The sequence below is a fragment of the Falco peregrinus genome, chromosome 2 (assembly GCF_023634155.1).
Source record: "Falco peregrinus isolate bFalPer1 chromosome 2, bFalPer1.pri, whole genome shotgun sequence".
Lineage (NCBI taxonomy): Eukaryota > Metazoa > Chordata > Aves > Falconiformes > Falconidae > Falco > Falco peregrinus.
Genome location: NC_073722.1, coordinates 96,121,694 through 96,132,010, shown reverse-complemented (window position 1 = coordinate 96,132,010; position 10,317 = coordinate 96,121,694). Strand labels below are relative to the sequence as shown.

General features: G+C 40.4%; 1 protein-coding gene across 1 annotated transcript in view; it reads right to left on the bottom strand.

Moving 5' to 3' along the window:
• Positions 1-1,062: 1,062 nt before the first annotated feature.
• IFT81 (intraflagellar transport 81) overlaps positions 1,063-10,317 on the bottom strand; it is a 42,731-nt gene continuing 33,476 nt past the window's right edge. Inside the window, exons 14-18 of the mRNA XM_005237628.4 lie at positions 10,181-10,267; positions 8,521-8,592; positions 8,296-8,381; positions 3,576-3,621; positions 1,063-2,616 (exon numbers count right to left, since the gene is read on the bottom strand). Coding sequence (XP_005237685.1) covers positions 2,434-2,616; positions 3,576-3,621; positions 8,296-8,381; positions 8,521-8,592; positions 10,181-10,267 — 474 coding nt within the window. The 3' untranslated portion in view covers positions 1,063-2,433. The remainder of the gene's footprint in view (positions 2,617-3,575; positions 3,622-8,295; positions 8,382-8,520; positions 8,593-10,180; positions 10,268-10,317) is intronic.

Here is a 10,317-nt window from a genome sequence, read left to right as displayed (position 1 = left end):
TCAGATCAGAACAACAATCACGTCATCTTTGAGTAAGTAGCAATAAACTGTTTTTACAAGGAAGAAAGATGAACTATTTTTAGGGTAACTCTGAACAGAAAAACAGAAAATTATTATACTCAGTCTTACTCTACTCTATTGCTATGAATTTCAGAAGCATTTTTTCCTGGGCAACAGGCTAATCCACGTAATACATTTTTTGCGTAAATGGTCTAGTTAAATAGGGTTTCTAGGGGTTTGTTAAAAGTGTAGTATATAAAATCCTCTTTCTCCCTGCCTTGCCTAGGGACTCTGGACCACAGGTTGATTCCTAAGTAATCTAAATGCTCGTTCTTGCTGATGAACCCATGTTTTCAGCATGTCCCATATCTAGTTGTCTGTGTTACTTTACTATTCAGCAAACCCTTCCCTGGGAAGGCCAGGTGTGTGCCTACTGTAACTTTAGCTCGACAGACCCCGCAGCGCAATGCAGGTGAAGCACGGTGATAACGGTACAGGGCCAGCACGGAGAAAATGTATAGGTGCCTCTGGCAACGGCTGTGCCCACACTATATAGTCTGCATCTGTCCTTTTCCTGAGCTTCCCCCTTCCAGACCGACAGGACCCTACTAAAGCCCATTCTCCTGCGTGTAACCCGCTGACGGAAGCGGTGGGTGGTGGTGATGCTGCGCATTGTCCCCACCCCGGCCAGCCCTACCTGTGCCTGTGTCCTACCCACCAGCCTGCCTTCCACACGCACTGAAGTGTGCAGCAGGGAAAACACGCGGCTTCTCCTTGTCCTGGGAAAGATTAGTGCGCGGCTGTTGAGAAAGACTATCTTCAGCTACACCGCAGCGTGGGAGGGCTTACATGAGGATGTCCTGGGAATCTATGGATCCGAGACCTACTCCTTACACATCCATTGCAGTTTTGAACCCTTTGGAGGCATCTGACATAAATTTCATTAAATGACCCGTTCAAAACTGGTTTTCCTGTGGCCCCGCAAGCTACTTGTCACTAACAATTTACCTCCTTTCACCTAAGAAATGTTAAAAAAGAAAAGAATACCATACAGTCAAAATGTAGTTGTCAGATTTTATTTTAGTTCTGTTAACAAATATATTCAATGCAAAGGCAAACTAGGAGCTATATAATTACCAGAGGCGCTCTCAATATAGAAAATAGCAGATCTCATAGTTAGGTATCATAGAAAGCAAAATTATTTTTTATATCCTGAAAAGACATTCCACTTCAGGCAGGAAAAACTAAAAAAACCCGCAAACCCACCTATCTAGAAATTCAATAAGCCAAGAGCCTACAGCAGAATAGCAAGAGTTCTGGTGCCACAGACTTATCTCTCTGCTCTGATCTTTGTGGCTAAGAGGCGCTCACACGAAATGATGAAGCGTGAGGGACAGTTTCAAGCCTCACTCCGTTCCTCTTACCCTGGGTCAGCTGTGGATCTTAGGATGCAATTTTAACAGCTGTAATGGTTGCCTGTGGCTCACAGGTCAAAGCCAGAGCGCAGGGCAGCCTTGCCTATCTACCTGTTTTGCATACCCTAATTAAGCAAGAACCCCTGTGCCATATTTACATCCATGGATAACCCTCCATCCCTGGAATGACCCTCTTCAGGCAATACAATTTGTAATCACTTAGGAACCACACCGCACAGACAAAACAGCACAAAATGTCCTCAGTGGAAAAAGCTTTTAGTCGACCATCGTTTACATTTTCACATGGGCAATTCGGAAAAAATAGAAGGTATATGTGCAAGAAAAATATGTTTGTTAAAAACAACAACAAAAGATAACGGAAAAAGCTCAGAATCCAAGTAATTGTTCTCAGAACCTACTCCTGACGCTGTAGCAACGGTCTGTCTCCTGGAAGCACAATCAGTTTAATTCAACCGTGCAAGGAAAGTATGACTAGGAGTGTGCAGGGAAGGTCTGTCCAGCTCGGAGCGAGAATGGCTCCATTCTTGCCAGTCACACTAGATGAATAAAGACAATAGGGAAGGAGAGGGCCAAACCAGGAGGTCCACAATTACACAATATCAAGTCCCAGGCCTTGCAAAAACACTACCTTAGCGATAGAGAGTAAGGAGCAGAGCAATTACGTAAGTTTTCCGTGACCCTGGAAGAAGGATTTCTTCTCCTTTGATCTCTCTGCAGATGCATGCCATTCCCAGCCTCATAAAGCAAAGGTTTATGGTGAGGTTCACCATAGTGCAGCTCTCATAACAGATCTTCCTACCCACGTTATGTTGTCACTTAAACAATGGAGGAAAAGCTTCAGAGAGTGGTTAGTTGCTCTCTTTGTTTATCCACCAAAACCAAACAACGTACAACAAATGGTAGAAATTATGAAAGCAACAGTATTTACTCATGAGTTTACCGCTAAGAAACCAACACACTGTCTTCCTACTTTATGCTGATATCAAGAAGGGAGAATTCATAACACAAGCCTGTCTTTACCTCCTTCCTGAATGACTTGACCAATGGCTGTTTGATTTTGTTGTTTCAGAAAACATTCTTTCTTACATTCCATTAACTGCTCAAAATCCTGCCACATTTTAATTTGCTTCATATTTGGCCCGTGACTTTCCCGTACAACTTTCTGCTTCTCTCGCAATTTCTGTAACAAATAAAAAAAAATATTCGATTTCTGGAACAGTTCTACGCCACAAAAATTGTTTACATAGGCAGCTTGGAATGCCAAAGATTTTTATATGCTACTGAAATGTTGTTTTGTTCAAGTTGATAACGCTCCCTGCGAGTGATAAATGCATTAACACCTGCGACTTGGATCTTTGTATGGATTGACAACTATATCAGTGTTTTGAAACTCTGATATATTATTTAAGTCTAAATAATAGTTTTACCTATTTGCGAAGTTATGCTAAAAATCTGAGATCACCTCCATATAGAGCTCTTGCAGTATCAAGTTGCAACCCACAACAGATTCATATAATGAAATTATAAACGTGAAATCAATGTTTTACTATTAAACTTGCTACTAATTATTAACACTGGCAGCCCAAAACTGTAAAAAATTGCTCACAGACTGATGCATAAAGAAGGAAACTAATAAAAGGAAGATGTTCAGTGTGAATTGGTAAGCCTAACCTCGTCCGTGCTGAGCTGAGCTTCATACGAGATTAAAGATGGACAACTGCTTTTAACACTGCTGCACCGATGATCCCCTGGCCTTTAGTAACAGCAATAAGGCTGACAGGCTCGAAATTTATTGTCTTCAACAGGTTGCTTTATATACAACATAAAATTTGAGCTGGCACAGTTTGTTATGCCCATGTTTCAGTTTCTTATCCAAATGGTTTTCAGGGAATGTGCTGTCACGTTAAGCTGTTTGACTATCTTTTACAAGCGGCTCATGCTACACTCTGCAGGAAAGCAAGCCCTGAAGCGCAAGCCTGATCTCTCTGCAGGGTATTAATTACCAATGCCAGCAGTAATGGAATTTTCTTTGTAGGCTGCAATATGCTTTTTATAAAAGACTGACCACAGCCTTTAGTAATAAGCCCCCCCCAAAAAATGAACTGTACAACATTTTTACAAGGTAGAAAATATTCTTACCTTCCCAAGGTTTTCTTGTTCAAGAATAATTCGTGTATACTGTTCTCTAAAGGAAACATAAAATAATTTTATTGTGATTTTTTTTTAGTTCAGTGTAATTGGACAGAATGATGCAAGCACTGGAAATTATGAAAGTATTGGGAGGTTCATAAGTGAGACAGAAGAAAAAGCATGAAGAAACCTTTCTGACATTGGACAGCATATCCTTTGACATCAAGGATCAGATCTCCCCGATTCAGTTGTGCAGTTGGGAAAAGTGATACTGGATAAGATCTCTTACATTTTTGAAGCAGGCATGATTACCACTCCTTCCAGCTTGAAGACAACAGCAAGATCATCTAGATAAGATATACTGGATCCCTCTTTATTAATACATTTATCCTGCCAATATTCTGAGGTTAGCCAGTGGCCTTATTTGTACAAGTGTCAGAGTTTACAAATCCACAGCCCTTAATTGCTCTGAACGCAGTGTTAGAATGAGTGTGAAAATAAAGGGATGAAGGGGAATAGTATTTCACCCCAGGTTTGGCAAATCCAATGGGTGCGATGGAACCGCTGTGCATTCCACACTTTCAGAAAACAGACGTCACATTTAGGTGCCTAAATATAGGCTTAGAAGCATAACTGTTGACATTCATTATTTAAAAACTTGGCTGTACACCTTTGACTGTAACAAGTGGCTGGATCACCTTCTGACATATGCAAACTTGCTACATGAAACCTGACAATATAATATGCAAACCATAACGGCATGTTTCAGATCCATTACTATGTACTTATTTTAATATTTTTTTTTAAATGTGACAGTAAAAAACCAAACTCTATACTGATTCACTTGGGAAAAAAATAATCAATGATTGTATTTCGTGTGACAGGTATGTTTAGAGGTTGGGAGTTTGCTTGCGGAATTCAAAATAACCCAGCTCATCTAAAGACTTTTCCAAATGGCCCAGGGCAGAAGACCTTCGCATAGAGAAATTCTAATTTCCAAAAAGAAATATCAGCCTTCATGAGAGCTACAGGAGTGTGAAGGTGTGTTGGAGTGTGGCGAGCAGCCATGCAGAACCAAGGCGTTGTGTTTCTTATATTCCTCCCATTTCTACTCAGTACTCCGGGCTTTCGACTGGAACACTTGGGCCCCTGGCCAGCTGGTGCTGCCTGCCATGCTCCCTGCAGAATGAACGTGCCAGGAATGAAGCCGCATTATTTTATGATCCCTCGCTCTTGGGCAATTCTAGCCAGAACAAATCAGAGCCGTCTTGAGGCTGCTCCAAGCGCTGTGCTGCACAGCTGATCCCTCGCAGTCCTCACCGAATCAAAGGGATGGAAAGCCACACTTAATCTTCTTGTTTCCACTGGCACACAGCAGATGTTCACACACACATTTGGCCTCAAGAACATATATTTTTTAAAGTAGAGTTTTCAAAGTAATCATCAGAAGATTAGATGTCTTTCCTAGTAAGTTTTTCTTTACTATTTATAATGATGACTGGAAAGAATGCAACTTAATAACTTCCATTAAAAACCCCGCAACTTTCTATTTTTAGAGAAGAAAATTATCTTTTCACATTCCCAAGAAGTGACTCCATGTAACAGAGAGTTTATATTCAATAAAGAGGGTCAGAACTAAGACATTTTTTGTTCAATATGTTGTCAGGAAAGTACTGTTCTATTTACGGTTCATTTTTACTCCGTTTACATTCCAGCGCCTGCAGAGAAATACATTCACATTCTAAAAGGATGTCTAGAAAAAAAAAATCACCTCATTTTACAAAGATCTCTGTATTGAACTTTGTTGTAATTCATTTAAATGTGATGGGTCTGTGACCTCTTACAGAAGGTCAAAAGTGTGTATAGTCCCTGCGAGAGGATAATTTCCTGAGCTTCTGTGCCCATTAGCGAGTGAAACGGGGACAGCAGGGAGAGCGGTAACGCTCCATTCACATTCCCCTCCCCATACCTGGAATTACATAGCTGGGCTCACGCTTAATTCCAGCATTTGGCTTTGACGGCTTGTCAGGGTGAATACTGACACTGTGGGTGTTCATGTCACAAGTATTTCAGTAGGAGCACTTTTTGCTTAGCATCTGTGAGTAAACTCCGACCCTCCCCTTCCCTGTGAGGCCGTACCAGTACTGCGCCGGCTGCCCAACCTGCGTTTCCTCGCAGCTGCTTGGCTGAGCTGTGCTGCTTTTCGTACTAATGAATATTCACGTCATCACTAAGATTTTTCTCACAGCCACTTCTCTTTTCACGCTTCTGCTTCATTTTGCTGTTTCCTCATCTTTCATTAGAGAAATATTTTATCTCCCACAGCCTTCCATTATTTTGTGAGATGGAATAGGAGGTTTTCTAGCCTCCACTCACTTCTATCTCCTTGTCCTTTTCTTCTCCCACCCTGCCATTAGTAGTTTCGATTCTTTTCTTACTCTTGTTTTTCCCACATTGTTTACTACACAGTGTTTAAACATTTTCATGCCTCAGATCCTTGCAGAAGGTCTCTGTGATGACTATTAATCAAGCACTTTGTTTCCTAGTGATCTCTGGCTCACCTTCTAGAAGAGCCAGAGACGCAGCTTCGCTGGTACAAGTGCAAGGTGCATCAGGACAACTTCTAGCTTGTGAAAGATCTGATGGAGGAAGACAACCTCATCTCTCAGTGCCTCCTGAGGGAATCCCTGGAGTTTTCTCACTCAGTTTGACACATGGCTATCCCTGCCACTGGCCCCAGTTCCAGAGCCCATAAAATCTTAATCGCCCACTACTGCCTTTTTTCTCTCCACAATGAGTAAGAAATTGCCTCTGGTCATACTGAATGACATTTGACTGATTATCAATCCTACCGATTAATGGTGCTTCCCTCATTGCCTCCACTGCAACAGAAAGGTCCAGAAATTACTCTGAAAGGTAAAAGGTCCTAGGAGGACAGATATCTTGGGAAATTAATTTATTCTTCCAACACTTTGAGAAGTGACAGACTACTGGTTCTCCTGTCCTGTTGTGATGTCAGCATGCTGGATAGTCTGAACCTTTCAAATGGAAGATAGTATGATTGTTAATTATCTAATTTAGCAGTTTTATCTTTGCTTCGCCACTCAGTCACGCTTTTAAATTGTTTTGTGAATGGGACAAATTTGTGATGCATTTTGGCACACTGTACAGAAGACTGTACATGAAGCACAGCTCTGACATGACAGATCACACAGATCTCAAGCGACAATCTGTCCCGTCGCTGAAATACAAATGCAGACATCTAAGAAGAGGCCTCCCATCAAGGAATTACATTGCTGTGGCTTTTTAAAGCCTAAGCTGTGGAGATTCCTTGGCACAGGAACGACTACACCTTTAAGGAGACTCAATCCTCCTTCAAAACATCAGTGTTTTTCACTCTTTCCATTTGTTAAAAAAATAGAACAAAAAGACCCTTGATCAAACCAGGAAAACATGAATTTTAGAACTACTGTTCTGATAAATATTTTCATGACTGAGACAAACACTGTGGTGCAAAAGCCAAAGACCACTTTGTAAAACTAGTGACAACAATTTAAGCTTGTTTATTTTGTTGACAGCTAAGATCTAAGATATTTTTTTCCCCAAAAATAAAGCTAGCTGGAAAACAGGATTTCTATTTCATGCAGAACTCTGAAATTTTGAAAAATTAATTATAAAGAATAAACCCCAGGTATTTTGACACTTGTACCGTAATAGTTTTAAATGTTTTGATTTGGATTTTCCTGACATTTAATTTTGATGGGGCTGAACCAGCTGGTTGACTTTATTGCCTGAATTTTGTTTCAACTTTTATATTGTATTAAAAGATTGAAGATTTACAAAATTTTAAACAGGATACTTCTCCAAAAATATTTATTGTGCAGTAAAGTGTAAAAAAATCTCTATGACATGGTAACATTTAGACTTCTTAGCACAGATAATTAACCCAATACATCATTCTCAGAAAAAAATTCAATCTTTGGCAGGACTGCGTAATTTAAAATAGAAAACTACACCCAAAAAAATCATCAGCTCAATTCATATCTCTCCCTACCAGGCAAAGGCAAGAGGTCCTGAAAAAACTCACAGCATGAAGCAACTGTCTTTATATGGAGTAAATTAAACTGAGTGTAAAGATGAAAGTTAGGGTGATGGTACAGAACAGTATTCATTCTACTTCTAGTAAGAACTACAAATAGGAGCAAACCAAAATCCATTTATGGTGAGTAGCTGCAGCCCGCCATTCCTGTACCAGTGATGGCAATCACTATGATACTTGAAAAAGAGGAGCAGAATTGCCAGAAATGGCCTGAATCTAAAGGTGGCATGTGGTTGCTTTCCAAGAGGTAGTAGGTCTACTCCCGCTTGCCGGTGTCTCGGGGAAACCTGGCAGAGGCATTGTGTCTGGTCGAGCCCCGCTGCCTGCAGGACCCAGCTGAGGCACGGCCTCTCCGAGCTTGGGCCAACAGGGGCTGCAAGTTAAAGCCGCTCTCTGGGGCCTATAATCTCCAGCAGGAAGGGAAAATCTTTTGGTATGTCTGAGAGAACTCGTAGGTTTACAGCAGTATATACTGGAATTTGAGATGCTTATTTTTAGATTATTATAGCGTTTCTAAATTTATCAGGTGAACTCCTCCAGTTCAAATGCCAGTGAGAAAATTCCTGACTTCAACCCTAGTTTATGAATATCCTTCGAGTTAACACAAAGGAAATGCATTCATACACTTACCGAATTGCCTTTCGTCTCTCCTGTGGGTCTGGGGAGACATACGCCTTCATTTCTTCTTTAGCACGCTGCAGCTGTATTTCTAGAGTCTATGAAAAATTTTCAAATTTAAAAAATAATTTTAAAAATAAATAATTTATGAATAATTAATAAATAAATTAAAAATAAATATATTATAATGGCTATTCCATTTCACAGTGAACAACCTGGTCCCTCTTGTGATCTTACCCTTTTCATGCAGTTAATGTAGCGGTAGTTGCTCTCCTCCTGAGCACGCTCCTCAAGAAGTCCTTTCACTTCCTGTAGTACAAGGATAAGATTTCAAAGAACATCGTAACTGCGAGTCCACAGGAGATGCCCTGTGTTGCTATATAAACCACGAGAGTCCCTGATAGAAACAGGTATAATATTAAATTGATGATTTCTCAAACGTTTACGTAATTTGGGCTTTACAGAACTGTCTTTTAAAGAGAAAGACAATTGATTTATTTTTGGATTTGCAGTTTCAGTCACAGTTAGAGATGCTAAACGACTGTTAATAGGTGCTTATTAATATGACTGACTTCTAACGGACACTTCCCAAGTGCTGCCAAGACTCTTGTTCCTAAGCACATCTTAAGTGCTAAATACAGTTGTGAATAAGCATTTCCTGGCACACATCTAGCAAAAATGTCAGGAGCTACAGACATGTTAATAGTATGTTAATTAGCAATCAATAATTCTATTGAGGAGTATGGAGATAGTGAATTAGTCCCATCTCTAAATGATCCATACCAAAAAACCCCAATAATCCAAATGGTATTCATGTATTCTGGCTCACGGAGCAGTTGTCAACTCCACAGCGCTGTCACTATGTGATTTTCAGACCATCAGATGGAAAACTGAATTCTGCTGTTCAGCTGCAAGAGTTTGCCAACGCTCATGTCCAGCTTAATCAGTGGATGTGATTGTCATGTGTTAGAAAATGACTAAGATTTGTCTGCCAAGAAAAGCAGCCCTGACGGCTAGTTGTAAAACAGTTCTTACGGGGGGTCTACTTTACATTAGGTTCACCTACGGATTCTTTTATTTTGCCTGGATTAAGCCATATGAAGGTACTTTTAGTATAGGAAAAGAATTATCTATAGATTCACCCATGCTTTAAATGTACACCTTTTTTATTTTGAAATAGATTCCTTACATGGGCAGGCCTTGAAAAAAATCAAGTCCAGACAAAATTCACAGAAGGCGATCTAGTGAGATAACGCAGATTCATGTAAACATATTAATACTGTCCCCACCTTAAAGAATTGTGCTGGTTGAAGTACCTCCCCTCCTAAAAGCGCTATACTTCACGTAACGCATAAACTACGTACACACAAACTCTTAACTATACCTATATGGCTGTATTTTTAAAAAAAACTTGTATGCAAGAATACAAGACAGTGACATTTAATGAAGTGTCCTTGCCATTAATTTCAGTGCATTAATTATCCATTGGACTGCTTGTTAATTTAATGGATCTGCTAAACGCATAGAAAGATTTGTCTTGATAAATTAAGCCTTATGGTCAAATTCTTTCCTAACAGATTGATTTAGGTCAGCAGAATTTCTAGCAGGTGCATTTTCTTTTACACCATCCTTGCTATCAAAACCAGATGTTGTTGGATAGACTGATGTACCCCTGAGTTCACCGTTACTATACGGAGCAGGAGATGGGTGCGACCGTAGCTCGTCCACAGCAGCTTCAGGCGTGATTTGCATAGCTGTGGGTCACCATCGACTCATTTCCACCTGAAGTGGATTTGTACTTTCCATATCCCGAGGGGAGGCAGGCAAAATATTGTACCATAGTGAATAACACGCTGCACAGCATCGATGAATGTGCATGAACAAGCCGCCGCCTTACCTGTTCCAGCGCAGAGCGACTGCTCTCTAACCCCGCTGCACAACTGTCGTATTGGATTTTTTTTTCATCACATTCTTGAGTTAATTCCTTACGTGAATAAGGGCAAAAGGGTACATAAATGAAATCTTCAATCGACT